The sequence below is a fragment of the Misgurnus anguillicaudatus genome, chromosome 23 (genome assembly GCF_027580225.2).
Source record: "Misgurnus anguillicaudatus chromosome 23, ASM2758022v2, whole genome shotgun sequence".
NCBI classification, from domain to species: Eukaryota; Metazoa; Chordata; class Actinopteri; order Cypriniformes; family Cobitidae; genus Misgurnus; species Misgurnus anguillicaudatus.
This window is the reverse complement of record NC_073359.2, coordinates 261,767-282,315: the sequence shown is the minus strand read 5'-3', so window position 1 is coordinate 282,315 and position 20,549 is coordinate 261,767. Positions and strand designations below refer to the sequence as shown.

At 37.9% G+C, this 20,549-nt stretch overlaps 2 protein-coding genes across 6 annotated transcripts in view; one reads left to right on the top strand and one right to left on the bottom strand.

Moving 5' to 3' along the window:
- LOC141348972 (uncharacterized) overlaps positions 1 to 20,549 on the bottom strand; it is a 107,583-nt gene that overhangs the window by 64,303 nt on the left and 22,731 nt on the right. The window lies entirely within an intron of this gene.
- LOC141348974 (uncharacterized) lies at positions 235 to 18,963 on the top strand. 5 transcript variants are annotated; one of them, XM_073861654.1, is made up of 3 exons: positions 236 to 1,584; positions 6,747 to 7,721; positions 15,688 to 18,963. In XM_073861654.1, the coding sequence occupies exons 1-3, from the start codon at positions 1,248 to 1,250 to the stop codon at positions 17,010 to 17,012; spliced, it is 2,637 nt and encodes an 878-aa protein (XP_073717755.1). In that variant the 5' UTR covers positions 236 to 1,247; the 3' UTR covers positions 17,013 to 18,963. The 5 variants fall into 5 exon arrangements, with proteins under 5 accessions (XP_073717756.1, XP_073717755.1, XP_073717759.1 ...); XM_073861658.1 differs by having other exon boundaries at positions 6,747 to 7,973; XM_073861655.1 differs by lacking the exon at positions 6,747 to 7,721 and having other exon boundaries at positions 235 to 1,584.

The window sequence follows — 20,549 nt, the reverse complement described above, 5'->3', positions numbered from 1 at the left end:
GTTGTTAGTGCACCTGTCCCTCATACACACGCATACGTTTTCATGTCTGTTATTAGGTTTGTTCGAGTTTATGCACCGGCGCACCGCTGTAAGAACCAACAGCTGGACGACATCAAAGTACCGCGAGAGCGACCCCAGAAATGATACGGAGAAGTCTGATTTCGAGTTGCTCTCGCGGTATTGTGATGTCAACCCATAGACAGTAAAAGAAATGGACACAGCGACCCCGTTGGATTCAACGGAGACAACTGAAGCCAATTAGAAGCTCACACTTCCGGGGGGTCGAGCGTACTGCGCAGACTCAAACTGAGCTTGGTCACGTGAGCAACCTGTCTGACAATTGTAAGTCTTCTAATAGCTGTGCCACAGAGAAATCTGAATCACCCACCGAATCTTGCAGAAACGGCGAGCGTGAACAGGAGTACATTTTATATTAAGTATATTAAGTATTCTGATTAATTACTTTGTCATTTTGCATAGTATTTATTTATTTTAAAATTTAACGCCAGTACGCCATATTCAACATGCGCTTCTCCTCCTGTCCATACGGTAATTTCTCAACTGTGCGACAGAGAGTCGCGTGGTTATGACGCAATCGTTAGCATAGTTTTACTAAAACTGCTTTTACTGAGCCATAACGTAAGATACAAGGTAATGGAGCCTTTTATACATTTTCGTGTTTCTTTAGAAATAATTGATGCACAAATTGAGTCTTTAAACGCCTCAGATGTAAAGTTATTCACTGTCAAAGTGACGCCAAAATGAATGGGAGTCAATGGAATGCTAAGAGCAGGTGGGGGTCCGCTAGCTAATGGCGGTGCCTAGGGCGGCTTCAAGAAAATATGAAACCCTGCCCCCCTGTGTCAACCTCCTGTCGGTTCTTGTGGTTCCGCATGAACTCGAACAAGTCTACTACGTCATATGTCACATGATAACGTCAACATGGCGAATGCTGTACATACTTAACGCGAACGTACATACTGCCTTAGCGCACGTTAAGTAGGTACCCAATGAAATTCAGTACCTACACAGTAAGTATGCGATTTCGGATTCAGCCAGTGTCACATACAAGCCGCAGTTAAACCAATGAAGAGAAAAAATGATATCTTTTACACATCGAAGAACAGAAGATGGCGCTAATGCTCTACATAAGATTACAAACCGCCAATAGACACAAAGAAGAAGAGACACGAGCGTCAATCGCTGTTTTAGTTTGTTGAATCTTATCTCCGTGTATTTTAGTGTTGATGATGGATGTGATTTGCTGTAAATCAGAAGAAACTGATGAGAGTTTACAGGATGATGAATCTACTGATCAAACCTCCACAGAGTCTCTGGATTCTGTCTGTAACGCTGGAGAACAGCAGCAGATCCTGCAGACCAAACTCAACATGTGTTCAGTCAAACTCATCGACTGTAGAAACCTCATGATGAAGATCAAAACTGAACCGACAGAAATAAAAACTGAACCTACAGAAATAAAAACGGAACTCACAGAAGTAACGTTAGGGCTCAAAACTGAACCCACAGCAGATGAAGATAACGCGGATGAAGATGAGGACAACGACGATTTTATTCCTTCTGGTAAGTTTCTTATGTTGTCTTTTTTTAGATAGATGTATGATAAATAAAAACACGAATAAACGTGCAGTGGTGCTCAGTCCAGGATTAAGTTAGGGGAATGTTAGTTTCTGATTACTAATGCTGCATTCACACCAGCCGTGGTAGAGGCGTCAAGTGTAGGGATGTCAAATTATGCAGTTTCTCATATTCGATGATCATTTAAAAATCAAATAATCGTTAACAGTAATAGTGCAATAAGCCACTAGTGTAGTTGGTGTTTTGATAAAAATCATCAATTTAATCTTGTAATGAAATAAAATGACTAATAGTAAACTCCGCCTCATAACGGGCCCTTCGCACAGTCGGATGAAAGTCAGTGCGTCCATAACAAAATAAAAGTTTCATTATCATCAAGTGTTATTTTTCTAGTTGTTCACCTAGCTTTCTAAGTCGTTGATACACCGCTTGTTGTAATTATATCCAAGAAACACACAAAGGGCACTTTTCCCATCGTTACCTCAGCTTTAGACCTGCGGCGTACTTTCAGCAAAGATGCTTATATTATGAAGACTTCAACCTTCCATTAGAAAACCCGCAACGGTGTTTAACGTGTAGTGCCTCAGCCAGTCAATAATGATGATGATCAATGATATATGTTGCAGTTAACGACAGTCAGTCACAGTTTACATTTAACAGTTTTTTGCCAGAATTTAAGTTTTACATTTTAATCTGTTTATTAAAAACGTCTTCTGGTCTTTTTCCCTGTGTATAGCACCGTTCGCAGCATTGTTATGCTAATCTTGTAGGCTTCCCTGAAGAGGGTCTTTGCTTTCCGTGTTTGCATTTTTGGCATCGGACCCTCTCAGATCCACTGCAGATGCCATTTCGTTGCGTTAGTAACCAGCGTCGTATCGAATGAGGTTACAAAGCCCATGTGTGTGTGTTTGGCATTGAGCATCGTTGTGATCATGGCTAGTTTAACTTCTTCGCGCTTGTTTAATTTTCTCACCAACTGTGTATGTGCTTGTAAAGGTGCCGCACACACGTGCTTGCTTTTTCGACAATCGTTAAGTTTGATTTAATTCTTATCATCAATTAATCGAAGATCGATTAATTGTTAACATCCCTAGTCAAGCGCGAGTGATTTCAATGTTAAATAAATGTGAAGACGCTTTGACACGGTTCTGGAGGTTGCGGCACAAATGAGGTGTTTAGACACGATTCTACCTCATTCGCGTCTAGTTCGTATTGACATTGACATCAAGAAATCTAACATGGGCTTATTAACCCAAGAGTTTTGCAAGCTTGTTTTATAAAGCTCACATTCTCATAATTCACTCGTGACTCTGACATCTAGAGGTCGACCGATATTGGATTTTGCTGATAACGGTTATCGGCAAAATCCAATAGCGGTCAATTACAATAATACTATTCTGTGCTACTCGCGTTGTATAAAAACCCGCTGTCCAACCCTACAACAAAAAAACTATCGCACTGTTCAGTCCTGTGATTTCTTATAATGCCTTAGGAGCACATTAATCTAATTAAAATAACAAATTATGTATTTCAATGATGATAAAAATGAGTTAACCTTAACTGTTTGTACATTTCTCTCAGCTGCATGAAGGCTAAATGCAGATATTCCTAAAAGAAAGCTTTAATTATTGACCGTAATAGCCTATTACAAAACACTACAAATGTGCCAGGTCATCATTGTAAATGAGAACTGGTTCTCAATTGACTTACCTGGTTAAATAAAGGTTAAAAATAACGAATGTGAATGGTATTAACTAAGGCAAAACGCAGCCACAATCAAGACGTGTACTCATTGTTTTGTATTTGTTTGTTGTTGTTTTCTATGCTTAAGGTAGCCTATTAATGTTAGCATCCTCTCAGTCTTGTTGAAAAACATATACAACTTATGCAGCATTTAATCTATATCTTAGTTATGCAGGTGTATAATTTGTAATAGATAATGACAGCGTGAAGTGTAGTATACTGTACCTTTTTACTTAGTTTTACTTTACATCCACATGCGACATATCCTCTGTTGCGGTGTATCACCTGATCCCTGCGGTGTGTAGGATCCATAAACAGTAAAAAAAAGTTGCTTCCTTAAATTTTAATGAACTGAACATAAAATGTATGATGAAGGACGCTGACACGTTAGCAAAAACGTCAGTTTGGAGCCCGGGCTTTTTGACACCTCACTAAAAGATTTTGACACCACTTTGTTTGGGTGGTGTCTTGTTTTGAATATTATTCATATTTGTCTAGTAAATGTACTTATGCCACTATAGTTAGCTACAGTTTTTTCCCGTCCTCAAACCGAGTACACTAAGACTAACAGACAGTTTCTGCTGCTGTGAAGCTGTCTGCACAGCGACCACCAACCGCTTCCTTTTTAATTTACTTGTATTTTGTATATATGTATATTAAATATTTTATTTCCCATAACATTTTATAATATAGTATCGTATACAGTGAGAAAAATAAGTATTTGAACAACCTAATATTTTGCAAGTTCTCCCACTTAGAAGTCATGGAAGGGTCTGAAATTGTCATCAGGTGCATGTCTACTGTGAGAGACATAATCTGAAAAAAATCCAGAAATCACAATGTATGATTTTTTTACTATTTATTTGAATGATACAGCTGCAAATAAGTATTTGAACACCTGTCTATCAGCTAGTATCAGCTAATTTTGACCCTCAAAGACCTGTTAGGGGCTGTCCACACGGAGACGCGTATCACTGTATACGTATAAATTTGTTATCGTATTGGTGTTTCATCCACACGAATCCGGCGTTTTGGGAGACTGAATCCACTATTTTTTGAATTCGGGTCCTAAAGTGGATAAATCTCAAACCGACACCCTTGCGGTTTCGTCTGTACAGCTAATCCGTATATTTTGTGAAGCGAAAATGTCATCACATCAAGTGTCGGAAGCGTCACACGTAACAGCAACAACAATAACAGCGGACTACGTGATTGTGTTCGTGCTACAGAAGCTACTAAAGCCTACTAGCTTTATTACAGCAAAATCTATTGCTTCTATGCAATTGTGGTGACCAACAAGCAATAATGGACAACACCATACGTTGGTTATGCGCATGCTCAAAGTCTTCTTCTCTGTGTATAGTGTATATCTGTGGCAGAAGTACAGCGCCCCATACTGGTCCGGCATATATACTACACCGCTTTCAGTCGGTTTTAGTGGTTTCGTGTTTACGGATTATTTTTTTAGAGCAAGGAAAAAAAATGATCGGATAGGGAATGCACCGGCTTCGTGGGGACATAGCCTTAGTCTGTCTTTAAAATTTCCACCTCCACTCCATTTATTATCCTAAATTAGATGCACCTGTTTAAGGTCGTTAGCTGCATAAAGACACCTGTTCACCCCATACAATCAGTAAGATCCAACTACTAACATGGCCAAGACCAAAGAGCTCCCCAAAGACACTAGAGACAAAATTGTACACCTCCACAAGGCTGGAAAGGGCTACAGGGAAAGTGCCAAGTGTCTTGGTGAAAAAAGGTCCACTGTTGGAGCAATCATTGGAAAATGGAAGAAGCTAAACATGACTGTCAATCTACCTCAGACTGGGGCTCCATGCAAGATCTCACCTCGTGGGGTCTCAGTGATCCTAAGTAAGGTGAGAAATCAGCCCAGAACTACATGGGGGGAGCTGGTCAATGACCCGAAAAGAGCTGAGACCACAGTTTCCAAGGTTACTGTTGGTAATACGTTGTCATGGTTTGAAATCATGCATGGCACGGAAGGTTCCCCTACTTAAACCAACACATGTCCAGGCCCGTCTTAAGTTTGCCAATGACCATTTGGATGATCCAGAGGAGTCATGGGAGAAAGCCATGTGGTCAGATGAGATCAAATTAGAACTAATAAAAAATAGGTCATTATTCCACTAAATGTGTTTGGAGGAAGAATGATGAGTACCATCCCAAGAACACCATCCCTACTGTGAAGCATGGGGGGGTGGTGGCATCATGCTTTGGGGTTTTTTTTCTGCACATGGGACAGGGTAACTGCACTGTATTAACGAGAGGATGACCGGGGCCATGTATTGTGAGATTTTGGGGAACAACCTCCTTCCCTCAATTAGAGCATTGAAGATGAATCAAGATTGGGTCTTCCAACATGACAATGACCTGAAGCACACAGCCAGGATAACCAAGTAGTGGCTCTGCAAGAAGCATATCAAAGTTCTAGCGTGGCCTAGCCAGTCTCCAGACCCAAACCCAACAGAGAATCCCTGGAGGGAGCTTAAACTCTGTGTTTCTCAGCGACAGGCCAGAAACCTGACTGATCTAGAGAAGATCTGTGTGGAGGAACATTGATTTTCTTAGCTATTCAAATACTTATTTGCAGCTGTATCATACAAATAAATAATTAAAAAATAATACATTGTGATTTCTGGATTTTTTTTAGATCCTGTCTCTCACAGTGAACATGCACCTACGATGACAATTTCAGACCCCTCCATGATTACTAAGTGGGAGAACTTGCAAAATAACAGGGGGTGTTCAAATACTTAATTTCCTCACTGTATATAGTATATCCTATATAGCAGGGGTGGCGAATGTCAGTCCTGTAGTGCGCAGTTTAGCTCCAGCTTTAATCAAACACATCTGAAGAGGCTAATCAAGGTCTAAACAGTTACTAGAAAGCTATAGGCAGGAAAGGTTTAATCAGGGTTGGAGCTAAAATCTGCAGGACTGCGGCTCTCCAGCGCTGACATTCACCACCCCGCTCTATATAATCAACTGTCTGGCTCTCTGTAGAGGGTTTCTTTCTCCAAATGACTTTTTATCTTAATAAAATTAGGGTTTATTTCTCTTAAAACTCTTTTCTATATGTTACATTATTACTGCGCTCGCTAGTACGGTTTAATCTTAGCCGTTGTACTTTGCAGCTTTTGCTGTCCACCGATTTCTCTGTTTTCTCCTGGTTTAGAAATGTAAACCTGCTTTGAAAAAATTAAACAAGTGTGAAAAGCCCTATATAAATCACAGACTTGACTTGACATTCTGGATTCGAACAGCAATAAAATCCTTGACTACCCATTGTAAATTGACTATGTGCCGTGCCCATGAGAAACCATTACCGTCTGAGTACCACCCGAGTGAAAAAAGAATTTTAAGTTTTATTATGTTTCTTTTAGATGAGAGAAGTGAATCATGTTCTGATGGAGAAACGTCCTCAACATCAAAAGAGCGACGGGCAGAACAAACTCTTTCCTGCATCACCTGTGGAAAGACATTCAGCTCACAGAGACATTTAGAGAGACATGAGAGAAAACACACAGAACAGAAACTCTTCACCAGATCTGAGATCAGCTTTACTACCTTACAAGAGAAGAAACTTCATTCAGAAGACCACACAGACAAGAAGTTTCACTGTGAGCAATGTGGGAAAGATTTTGACTTCTTATCTCAGCTGAAAAGACACTTGAGGACACACAGTGGTGAAAAACCTTTCAACTGCACTGAATGTGGCAAATATTTTAGAACCAAAGGATATCTTGATGTTCATGAGAGAATTCACACTGGAGAGAAACCTTATCACTGTAATGTCTGTGGGAAGAGTTTTAGTCAACATGACAATTTAATGACACACCAGAGAACTCATACAGGTGAAAAACCTTACAAATGCTCTCAGTGTGAGAAGACGTTTTCTTGGTTATATTCCTTAAAAGCCCACGAGAGAGTTCACACTGGAGAGAAACCTTATGTCTGCTCTCAATGCGGAAAGAGCTTCTCTGATCCATCTCATTTGAGATTTCATCAAAGAATTCACACTGGAGAGAAACCTCATCACTGTAGTGTTTGTGGGAAGAGTTTCAGTCAACTTTACAGTTTAGTTTCACACCAGAGAACTCATACAGGTGAAAGACCTTATAAATGCTCTCAGTGTGGGAAGATGTTTGCCGAGTCAGGTAACTTAAAAGCCCACGAGAGAATTCACACTGGAGAGAAACCTTACGTCTGCTCTCAATGTGGAAAGAGCTTCACTGATCCAAGTACTTTCAGAGTTCATCAAAGAGTTCACACTGGAGAAAAACCGCATCACTGTAATGTTTGTGGAAAGAGTTTCAGTCGACATATCAATTTAGTGTCACACCAGAGAACTCATACAGGTGAAAAACCTTACAAATGCTCTCAGTGCGAGAAAACGTTTGCTCGGTCAAATTCCTTAAAAGTCCATGAGAGAAGTCACACTGGAGAGAAACCTTACGTCTGCACTCAATGTGGAAAGAACTTCTCTAGTTCATTTGCTTTTAGAGTCCATCAGAGAGTTCACACTGGAGAGACACCTCATCACTGCAGTGTTTGTGGGAAGAGTTTTAGTCGACAAGACTATTTAGTGAGACACCAGAAAACTCATACAGGTTAAAGCGTAACTAAACCCCTGGTCAAAGCCTGACTCCACCCACTGGCAATATTTGAAAAATGCAAGAAAAGTGGGCAGATCCCAACGGAGATGGAGGGGACGAACTAAGCTCATACCAAGTGTGTGGTGAGATCGTAACAAGGGCGTGGTGAGCTTGAACCTGCTTACGTCACGAGTCATTTTTTGGACCCAACATCCAATAGGAAAATTAAACTGCAGTAGCCACCGTTCAAACTGAAGAGGGCAGCACTTAGACGTTTTTACACCATATATTGCAGTATTGAAACACTTTATATCTTAATGTCAAAAAAACTTACTAAAATCAATGAACAGCACTAATAAAGGATCATTCTTACAGATCATTAACTAAAAAAAGTTTGTTTAGGTTTTAGTTACTCTTTAAAGACTTTACGAAAGCCATGAACTGGGTCAGGTTACTTAAAAGCTGTGTTATTTTTGACAGTAGATTTCGAATTGGTTTTAGTCATAGTATTCTGACTAAGATGCAATTTAGTTTTAGTTTTTTCGAAAATAAAGGCTTTACATGGCATTAAAAAACATACATTTTATTTCTACAGACTTTTTTTAGTTTTGACGAAAAATATGAACAAATAATTTTTTATGTAGTTTTTAGAATAAATAACTGGGCCCGTATGTATAAAGCCACTCAGAGTAAATTTTAATCTTAACTGTGTCAAAATTCTAAGAATGACGTCATTTTACTCTTATTCCTAGACTTAAGAATAAGTTTGATTTATAAAGCCTCCTAAGTGTTAAGACTAGGTCTCAGCTCCTAAATTATTTAAGAGAGCTGGAGAGGTCTCTTAACCTAGTTAAAAGTAACAAGAGGGCAGCAGAGAGGCGGAGATCATGCATTTTACAACAAAAAATGTGTTAGAATTACTTTTATTCAAATGTATTTCTATAGCACTTTTGACAAATTTCTTGTTGCATTGTTGCAAAATATCAAATTTACAGTAAATACAAGTTAGTAGTATAAAGAAAGTAGATATTATATTATGAAATATAAAAAGTATAGAGTTTTTTATACAATGTATATTATGTTACACAATATAATATACAGAATAAAATGGATAAGATGTAGTAAAACTTGCTTGCACAGTACCAAGCTATTTTATGGGATTATCAAGACAGCATACTTAAATGGTATAAAAATGTGCATAATATACACTGTAAAAAGTTAAAGTTGAATAAAATTATTGATAAGGCCTAAAAAATGTTTTTTCAATTTAAATTGTCTCATTTTAAGTGAAATAATTAAAGTTAAAAATGTTTAAATATTAGGTGTTACCAAATTTTTTAGTCGCTTTTACGTTTTACAGTTAAAATAATGTGATTGATCATCTTAATTTTTTAAATAACATTATGTTTGTCTATTTCATTAACATGTTAAAAACTTAATCAAAATGGTGCAAAATGGTTATTTGTAATATTGTTAAACATTTTTTTAAGCAAATTTAAATTAAAATATTTAAATACTTATATAATTGTAATGTCTTCATGATTCATAAATGTATGGTGTCACATGCTGCTGTGACTGTATAACATTGCCTGCATTCTATTGGCTGATTCCGAGGTTAAGGGCAGACATTTTAGGTTGAAATCATTGTAGTCCTCAGTTTGCGGCACTTAAGTCAGCACTTAAGAATAAGTCTTACACTTTACTGAAAGTTGCTTTCAGCTTAGGGGTGTCCATGGTTAACCGATTAACCGTTAAAAATTGTTTAACCGAGTGAAACATTTTGCTCGGTTAAGTGGCACCAATGACGTGCATTGAATTTAGTTGTAATACATTTTTGCACCACCAGAGACCGCCAAAGCGCTCCCAGACATTTGTAATGTCCACAAGTAGTAGCAGTTTTCTAATATGAAGCGGGCAAAGAAAAGCACAGCGTAGGAGCACTTTAAAATCGAGAATGACAGGGCAAAATGCAAGTATTGCAATGCAGTGCTTATATACTTCATGTACAACCTAGGGTTGCTGCGGTGACAGAATTTTCCCACCGGTTAATGCATGCAGACGTGCGCATTTTACTTTCACTTTTGAATTACGCAATTGTTTAAATGCAGCGCTTGTGTAAGCTGCATTAAATCGCGTATGAATTTGCGTGCTTATGAATAAACAGCTGGTTTAATTAAGTGCTTGAGTCAATGTGCGCAGGTAATTCTCGCAGAACTCGCCAGTTCCAAGCAGTGCAACCGGCTACTCCTCCATAAAGCGCTGCTTGAATTATGGGTTTATTATTTTTCTTGATAAAAAATACAACAAAACTATCTCGCTTATATTAAACATCATATATGTGCATTATAACAAAAACGAGTAAGCACGCGCCTTCTGTCATCATCTGGTCATTCAGCTCGCCTCGCAAACTCTGACAGAAATAAATGAAATCTGACACCTGCTGCTCTGTGACGCGCGTTCAGCTCTGCTGTGAATTCATGCAGCAGACACATTCAGTTATAAGTGTTTGCTCTCTCTCTAACGAAGCTAAATGATTTAATTACAAGAAAATATCAAAACGACGATGAAAGACGGTGTCGGGGTGGGCAAGTGATCTAACCGGTGAGAGGCTGAAGCACCGGGAATCACCGTTTCACAGACTATCGCGGCAAACCCAGCCAACACCCGGGCATCATGGAGAGGCGGCCGCGGAGCCTGCGAGTATCTTCGCCCAGCCTACCATCCCCGCGAACGCAAAAGTCAGTGACATACTTAAGCTGCTCTGTCCTTACGCTGCGTTTTATTTCTATAAATTAATTTTGTTTTAAATGTGGTCCAACCAGTTATTAAAGGTGTTAAAAATTAATAACTACCCCTTTCTCGTGTGTCTGTATCTCTGGGTTGCCTTGCGCATAATATGGTTAACCGAGTATTAACCGCTAAGGGTGTCGGTTAACGGTTAATTAAAAACTTGAAAACGTGCAGCCCTAATGAGTACTAGTGGTGCTGCATGGCAGAGCTCAGACACCTCAGCCTGCAGCATCACATTTGAACCAAACGCCGCTCGAAGGTCGCACGACTTCCCTTCAGTAACAGAAGCAGCTGTTGTAGCAGTACTGCCTGAGGTTACTTTGTCGGTCACAGAAAAGTACCTAGATTTAGTTAACCACTGTGCGCAGGGCCGCCTTAAAGGAGCGGTGAATCAAAAACTCAATTTTAACTTGATAATTTGTTATATAAGAGGTCATCATACTTAAATGAACATCCTGCAAGTTTCAGAACTGAAAACGTCCGTGCTACTGAAATATAACCGTCTTTGGCACCAAGCCAGCTAAACACTCCAGTGAAAAATTCGGAAATCTATGACGTCAAAGTAGAATTGAAACACCTCCCCATAACCAAAAGGACAAGTCTACTTTTGTAGCCCCGCCCACAGCTTCGCGTGACACGTGTGTCTCAGTAAGTAAACATGTCTTTAAAAATTGACAAATTTAACCAAAATGACTTTTTAAATAAATTTTTTCTGAGAGACTTTTATTTTGACGCGGTGATCTGTTATGATACCATGGAAACGCATTTGTGAAAGAACCGCGTGGGAACAACCATGGGAACAACACAGAAGCTAAATACTTCAATTCGGAGGCTTGGAACTTAACATTAGCAATATGCTTGGATAAAGTTTGCTTTTGAAGAAGTTCCAGCTCGTGTGGGGAGCGTTTGTTAACGTTGTGGACATGGATTCATTTGTAAAGAAGTCGATGCTGGATTTGCAGAGAGACTCAGAAGCACCACTTATATTGGATCTGACAACAATGACACAGCAGTATAATTCACAGTAAGACATTTTACTTTATTTAAGTTACTGCGTTTCACTATTGCTTTGTTAAAAGAGATTGCTTGATATGTCATGTTGTAACATCCGTGTCTAAATACGTTTGTTGACTGTTTTAATTTACTAAAAACATTAAACGATTAATAAAGGTACAACACTTAACAATACGACTGTAATTTAAAGGTAGAAATATACAAAGTTAGTTATAAGAAAGGATTTATCAACCGCAGTTTAGATTCTGATGCCCGTTTACTGTGTTGTATACGGTAATTAGGCGAGTTCCGTTTGAAAGGTCAAACACTCAACAAAGCTTATTTTTTATCATATAACTGTGGTATTTAACATTACGTGAATGTAAAAGCAACCTCACAAGCACAATAGAAATATACAAAGTTATTGATACGGATTTATTCGCCGCAGTTTAGATTCGGATGCACGCTTACTGTGTTGTATACGGTAATTTAGTCACGTCGAGTTTTGGTTCTACTTTAATATACGTATTGTCATTTATGTGTATCATCTTTAGCACCCAGAATCTTTTGTGTCTCAAACATATTTGTGTTCGGCTGCTATTTTTATCACATTAATGTTTTTAAAACATTTCCCTACATGTAATGACGGGGAATGAAGCTGTCCAATCATAGCAGTGGGTGTTTACGTTCAGGTCTTCAATGCGGCCCGCCCCTTCAAACGAATCATTTCTCAAGACAGCCACTAATCCATGTTACAAAATAGCGTATTACTTATTGCTTTTGATGTTTTTGAATGTAAAAACAACGCGAAATGCATAAGTAGACATCAATCAACGTCATAAAGCAATAAAATCGACCAATTCACGGCCCCTTTAACCTAATGTGAGGCCCCGGGGCTAAGAGGTTTTGTAGGCCCCCCTTCCCCTCGATTTATGGTCTAATTTTTTTTTAAGTGTAATATCTAGGTAATCTACATATCAAAATGCATTAGTTTCTTTCGAGACATACAACAGTGAGTTTTCCCTCTTTGAGCCAGAAAACACCATAATATCATTATTAACATATCACTGAGCCCACTTGAGCATAAACACAAGACACTTTATTTAACAACCACACACAGCAACATGTGGTGATAATAAAACCAAAATGTGTGAAAATATATATGTTTATAAGCTTTATATTTATATAGTTTTTGGAATATGCACATTTGCAGAAAATTGCCACTCACTAACTAAATGCTCACCACAGTTTTAAAAATATAATGAGTTAAAGTTAGTTTTAAAGTGAAAATGCATTAATGATAACAAAAGATAAGTCTTTATAGACAGAATCTTGTTAAATGCATTAATGATAACAAAAGATAAGTCTTTATAGACAGAATCTTGTTTTTTAATCATTTATTTATTTTGTAGGCTATTGAAGATATAGTATGCATTGTATTTAGTATGTATGCATACATAAGCATGTAAAACGACCAAGTATGAAGACAGACAGGGAACATACCTGTATATAAGATCTTTAGATAATGAGATTATAAATATGAATGGTGCTATCAGGGGATGATCATGTGAGATGGTCTTGTCGCTCTTTACTTTCTTAGACTTGCACCTTTACCGTTGCGTCTCTTTCTCGTCTTTCTACCAACAGATGTGTGTACTTTGAGCTAACGTCGCGTCAAACTACATCCCTCCAGCTGCGCACGCGTCACTGATATAAACGCGAGTAAACTTAAACTTTATAACACCTAACAGCATTATGTGCGGGAACTCCTTTCTTAATATAGCGGCACAGTTTCTTGTGCACGTTTGGAGAGACTTCTGCATGCAGAGACTCAGCTGAACGAGGCGAGCACAGAGAGAGCGAACGAGCGAGCGCGCGCACGAAAGAGAGAGAGACCTGCCCCTCACTGGTGCTTATTATGACATTTCAGAAATTACTCTTTCATTTGTTGGTGGATTATTTCCCGTTTCTCTGTCACACTCAGTCTAACGTGCAGGAATGTCAAGTTGACAACGCGCACTTAATTACATTACGCGGAATAAAAAATATATTACGTCTAACATTTTATTTCACGTTAAGTTACAACGGACCAATCAGCAGCCATGAAACGTGCAATTAGAGTGATTGACAGAAAACCTGACAAGTTACAAAACAATATGACCTTTTCAGCTCATCATGAACGCAAACTTGGGAGGCCCTTGAACTTGGGAGGCCCCTGGGCTTCAGCCCAGGTAAGCCCGTGCATTAAGGCGGCCTTGACTGTGCCTGACTTTTACAGCTGATTTGGGACTATTGAACTGCATATGAGATCTAATGGCATTCACACCCATCGTTAGGGATTGGAATCGAGAACCGGTTCTTCTTCCAGTGAATCGATTCCTTTGAATTGTTAGCATGCCTGCTTAACGATTCCGCTTATCGGTTCCGCTCGTTGCAAATGTGTCATGACGTCACACATGTGCTGTTGTTTTGGTTTAGAACGCAGCAAACATTGCATCCATCGAGGCAGAACGATCCAAAGTTTGGTTATATTTAGTGGTGGGCAGAGGTGAAGCTTCATGAAACACTGAAACAGTTGAATCAATAACTTCTATTTCACACGAAAATACGACAATACGGTCACGTTGCAGGAGGTTGCAGGACTGTCGCGTTTAATACACTATTACACAAGCGGAGCTAACGGGCCGCCATCTGTTATTAATGCCGAAGGTAATGTGTTAATGTTAATGTGAGTGCCATTTCATTATGTAAACATTTACTATACGGATAATCTCCGTGGTCATTGTCCATCATATTGAGTCTGGCTGGCTCTCACACTGGCTCAGAGGCTACAGAAAGTATCTCTCGTGCACCTCCAGCTACTCCGTTTACAGAGGCAGGGAGGAATAAACTGACCGAGGCGAGGCCGAGGATAAACACATTTCACTGAGCAGTAGAGGCGGACACTACTTAAATATTTCTACTTAAAAGTACATTTTTAAGTATTTGTATTTTATCAGTTTTTTTTTTTTTTTGAAAACATACATTCCAAAGCATATTATCATAATTTAAACTCCACTACATTTCATAATTTCAAGTTTGGTTTATATTTATTTTGGTTTATATTTAATATTTAAGTACATTAAAAATCTAGTAATGTTTTTTACTTTTAATGTAAAAAGTACTTTTGTACTTTTACTCAAGAAAAGTACACAATTTTATGTAATTATGTATTAAATAAATTTTAATATGGAATATAAAAGGAATACACATTATGATTCTATGCTTTAGAATGTAGTAAACATTTTTTGTAAAGTAAAGAAAATTTTATACCAAGACAACACTCTGATAAAGCACAGATTCTTGGAAAATGAAACTATAATTCTCAAGTAGTGTCCACCTCTGCCGAGCAGTGATTAAGTTTGTGGTAAAGGGTTTGCATCAGTTTGTCACAGTAGATGTCTCTGCATTTCGGTAGGTTAATTTGCTGTATTTTGTCCAGCATCATGTCTTTTCAAAAGAAAATAACAAATGCATTCATGACCAAAAGTTGCATGTTTTATGTCAGTCTAGTTCTGTTTTATTAATTCCTAGTCCGATCACATATTTACTGGTTGAGAAACACTGCCCTAGGCTATAGGTCCCTGGACTTTACTTTAAGAAGTAGCTCACCTACTTTTAAGTTTGTTCTGAGGTTGCTACATATAATTTGTGTATACTCTGTTCTGTGTCTTCTGATCAGATATTAAAGCGAGTTAATACAAACATACAAATTTGTGCTTATTCCCTCACCCAGTGAGAATCGATAAAAGAATCGATAAGGAATCGGATCGATAAGCAACATCGATAATGGAATCGGAATCGTTAAATTCTTATCAATTCCCATCCCTACTGCAGACTTGCACACAAGCCTGATTAGAGCTTTAAAGTGAAAAGAGAATTAAAAAGTGTATTATGTTTCTTTTAGATGAGAAGAGTGAATCATGTTCGGATGAAGAAGAGCACACAGACAAGAAGAAGAACCAGTTTCAATGTGGGAAGGTTTATGCATCTTCTTCTAATCTGAACAATCACATGAGGAAATACAGTGGCGACAAACCTTTCAACTGCAGTGAATGTGACAAATATTTCAGAACCAAAGAAAGTCTTATTGTTCATCAAAGAGTTCACAATGGAGAGAAACCTCATCACTGTAGTGTTTGTGGAAAGAGTTTCAGACAACATGTCAATTTAGTGACACACCAGAGAACTCATACAGGTGAAAAACCTTACAAATGCTCTCAGTGTGAGAAGACTTTTGCTCGGTTATATTCCTTAAAAATCCATCAGAGAGTTCACACAGGAGAGAGACCTCATCACTGTAATGTTTGTGGGAAGAGTTTCAGACAACATGGCAGTTTAGTTTCACACCAGAGAACTCATACAGGTGAAAGACCTTACAAATGCTCTCATTGTGAGAAGACGTTTTCTTGGTTATATTCCTTAAAAATCCATGAGAGAGTTCACACTGGAGACAAATCTTACGTCTGCTCTCAATGTGGAAAGAGCTTCTCTGATCCATCTTCTTTGAGAGGTCATCAAAGAGTTCATACTGGAGAGAGACCTCATCACTGTAGTGTTTGTGGGAAGAATTTCAGTCAACATGGCAGTTTAGTTTCACACCAGAGAACTCATACAGGTGAAAGACCTTACAAATGCTCTCAGTGTGAGAAGACTTTTGCTCAGTCAAATAACTTAAAAGCCCACGAGAGAGTTCACACTGGAGAGAAACCTTACCTCTGCTCTCAATGTGGAAAAAGCTTCACTGCTTTAAGTACTTTTACAGTTCATCAGAGAGTTCACACTGGAGAGAAACCTCATCGCTGTTATGATTGTGGAAAGAGTTTTAATCAACACGAACAGTTAGTGAGACACCAAAGAATTCATACAGGTGAAAAACCTTACAAATGCTCTCAGTGTGAAAAAACTTTTGCTCAGTCAGGTTCCTTAAAAATCCACGAGAGAGTTCACACTGGAGAGAAACCTTACGTCTGCTCTCAATGTGGTAAAAGCTTCACTGATTTAAGTTCAATGAGAAGTCATTTGAGAGTTCACACTGGAGAAAAACCGCATCACTGTGATGTCTGCGGGAAGAGTTTTAGTCAACATTGCTATTTAGTAAAACACCGGAGAACTCATACAGGTGAAAGACCTTACAAATGCTCTCATTGTGAAAAGACGTTTTCTTGGTCACATGCCTTAAAAGTCCACGAGAGAATTCACATTGGAGAGAAACCTTACGTCATTGTGTGAAGAGCTTCTCTGAAACATCTCACCTCAGAGTTCACACAGGAGTTTTAGTTAATATGAACATTTAGTGAAACACCAGAAAACTCATACACGTTAAAGACTTTACATAAACCGTGTACTGGGTCAGTGGCCGGTTGCATAACACTTTAAGACTAGCTTTAAAAGTTAGTCATGAATTTTTTTCTTCAAGACTGGTCATAACTGTTTTAAGTATGTTACATAGAAAGGTAGATTGGTCTAATTTAAATCCAAATAATAAGACTGATTAGCCCTAACTAATTGCTAGTTAGTCAGAATCATACTTAAGACGCAGTCTTAACGTCACGGCTATGTTTATGCAACCGGCCACTGGTCACTTAAAAGCTGTGTTAATTTCTACAGCAGATCTTGAATTAGTTTTAGTCTTAGTCATTTGACTAAAATGTAATTTAGTTGTAGTCATATTTTAGTCATCAGAATTGTTTTAGTCAACTAAATGCCATGAAATTTTAGTCAACAAAATGTGTAAGATTAAGTAAATGTAATTAGGTAAAGTGTGATCAAAAACAACACAAACTGACTGTTATTGGGATAATCTTAATTCTTATCAATCAATCTTTGCTCAACAGTTTTATGAGGAACTTCCAAAGCATCCACAGCCAAACTCATTAAATGGCCTTGAACATTTGCTTTGATTCATCGCTGTGATTAACTTTCTGACATTTCTTATTTTCCCTCATTCACAGCTGTGCAAGTTGAAATAAAATTCATATTTGACAAATTCCTAGGCAGGTGAACATTATAATTAATATTATCATTATCAAATGAAATGTCACAATAGAAAATAAATGTCTTTTTATTTAAAAAGTGTTATACTGATCAGATCATAACTGTGATATTATTTGCTCTTTGTATTAAAAATTATCATCCAAAATGGGCATATAATAATTTTAAGTCAAGTCAATGCGGGTAATCTCCAACAATAAGAAAAGTGGGAGCTTAATCAGGAGCAGAAATAAATTCTGCTTTCTTTACAAAAAACCTGAAAGTCTGCCATCTGTTTGTGTTCATGTTCTCTAGCAGGACACTGATCCAAAACACAGCAGCAAGTCCACCTCTGAATGGCTGAAGAAAACAAAATGAAACTTTGGAGTGACCTAGTCAAAATCCTGACCTAAATTCTATTGAGAGGATGTGGCGTGACCTTAAAAATGTTGTTCATGCCTGAAAAACCCTCCAATGGGGCTGAATTACAACAATTCTGCGAAGATGAGTGGAACAAAATTCCTCCACACTGCTATAACAGACTCATTGTAAGTTATGTTGGATAATGCAAATGTTTAATTGCAGTTGTTGTTGCTAAGTGTGGCCCAACCAGTTATTAAGTTTAGGGGGCGAGCACTTTTTCACACAGGGCCATGATGCCATGCATCTTAACAAGATCTCCAGCAGAAAAACACACCCACAACATTAAAGATCGAGCAGTATATTTAACTGTAGGCTTGGGGTACTTTTTTATCCCTGTTTGTGCACATGTTGGGTTTGCTGCTAAAAAGTTGTGACTAACAACTAAATATGCTGGAATTTGTTTTTGAATGAATAAGGATAATTTTTGTGAAATTCACCTGACCAACCTAAGCTGATGGAGGGGCTTTTGTTTCTTACCCTAAGACTCAACTAATCTCTACAATTTTCCAGCTGTGATTTTTGGAGAGTCTTTGGGCACTCACACATCCTCTTCCAGACATGTTTGTAACATCTTTAGTTGATTGGAACCTCTTAATTCTAACCCTAATGGTGGAAATTGGGATTTTCAATGCTTCAACTCTTTTATTACAGCCACTTTCTATTTTGTAAAGCTCAACAATCTTGTTCTGCAAATCAGAACTATTGTTTGTTTTCATTCCTAGTAATTGAAGGAGAAAAGTTATAAGAACATTCCTTAAATGTTTCCAACATTCACAAAAACGTTATGCCAACATTAAAAGTGTTAAATGATATCAAAACATTGCATTTTATTATTTTAAAACTGTTATAAACATTATTTCAAAATGTTTTGTAAAAATATTGCTGTAGAAAACACAATTCATTTATGTTGATGGCTAACCATTATGGTGATAAGTGTTTGCTTTAGTTTGACCTGACCAGGGCTTAATTTGAGCCAGATCCTGACGAAACATATCCCAAAGTAAAAGATGATCGTCTCCAACGTTAATCTCTTTTCTTGGACTAAAAACAAACACACAGATTGTAGGCAACAGTTTACTTCCTGGGCCTGTTGACGTTGACAAGACAACATTATTATAATTCCTCGCACTTGGACTCACAGCTTGTAAATTATCTACTATCAGCATTGGATTTTGAACAAATCTTGCAAACATGGCTGACATCAGAGGTATACAGGTCAATCACAACATGCAGATTAGCTGGCCAATCAGGGACACAGTGATTTTAGATCAATGAGTTTTATACAAAATCAATGTGTTTGTGTTTTTAACAATAAATCATGCAAACACATTGTATTACAAATACACAAAATAACATTGATTTTAGCAATGAAATAGGTGCACTTTAACGTAATTGATTTACACTTTTCCAACGTTCCCCCTGGACGGGAAAAGCTCTGCATATTTAGTCTAACCACCAAAACTTCGAGGACCGGAACCGTGCGGCACACAAACGTCAAAAAGACACAAGATACATTCCTCAAATGAAAAGAAGAGATTAATTTATGATACTAAACAAACCAGGAGTGAAACAACTACACAGGAGGGTGGCTGAGGTACCGAGCAGTGGAGCATGCTGCCGGCGTTGTTAACGAGCAGGAGGCAGCAATGGCAGCAGCCAGCCAGGGGTGCGTTTCTCAAAAGCATCGTTGCTAACCTGTTAGCAACTTACTTGGTTGGCAATGGGAAATTGCACCGCAACCAACAACGTTGCTAACTTAGTTGTTATGTCATACCTGAAATTATACATCATATTTTTAATCAAGTGAGTTACTTTTTACTTTTATAATAGGGTCATTCCTACAATTCAGTGTCATTTGTGTCCCCCAGACATAAGTGTATATTTTATTTAAAAATGCAATTATATATATATATATATATATATATATATATATATATATATATATATATATATATATATATATATATATATATATATATATATATATATATATATATATATTGTAAAGCTGGTCTTATATGATAAACTCCCCTCCACTATAGAACACACATGAAACTAGAATTAAATGAAATTTTTAAAAATGACTCATTATTCAGGGCAAGTAGGCTAAACTGCCAAAGTTACCAGTAGCTTACCTTGTTAAAGGACCATGGTATCCCTGTTCTTTCTTGGCCAGCAAACTGCCCTGACTTTAACCCAATAGAAAATCTATGGGGTTTTGTGAAGAGAAAGATGCAATACGCCAGACCCAACAATGCAGAAGAGCTGAAGGCCACTATCAGAGCAACCTGTGCTCTCATAACACCTGAGCAGTGCCACAGACTGATCAACTCCATGCCACGCCACATTGCTGCAGTAATTTAGGCTAAAGGA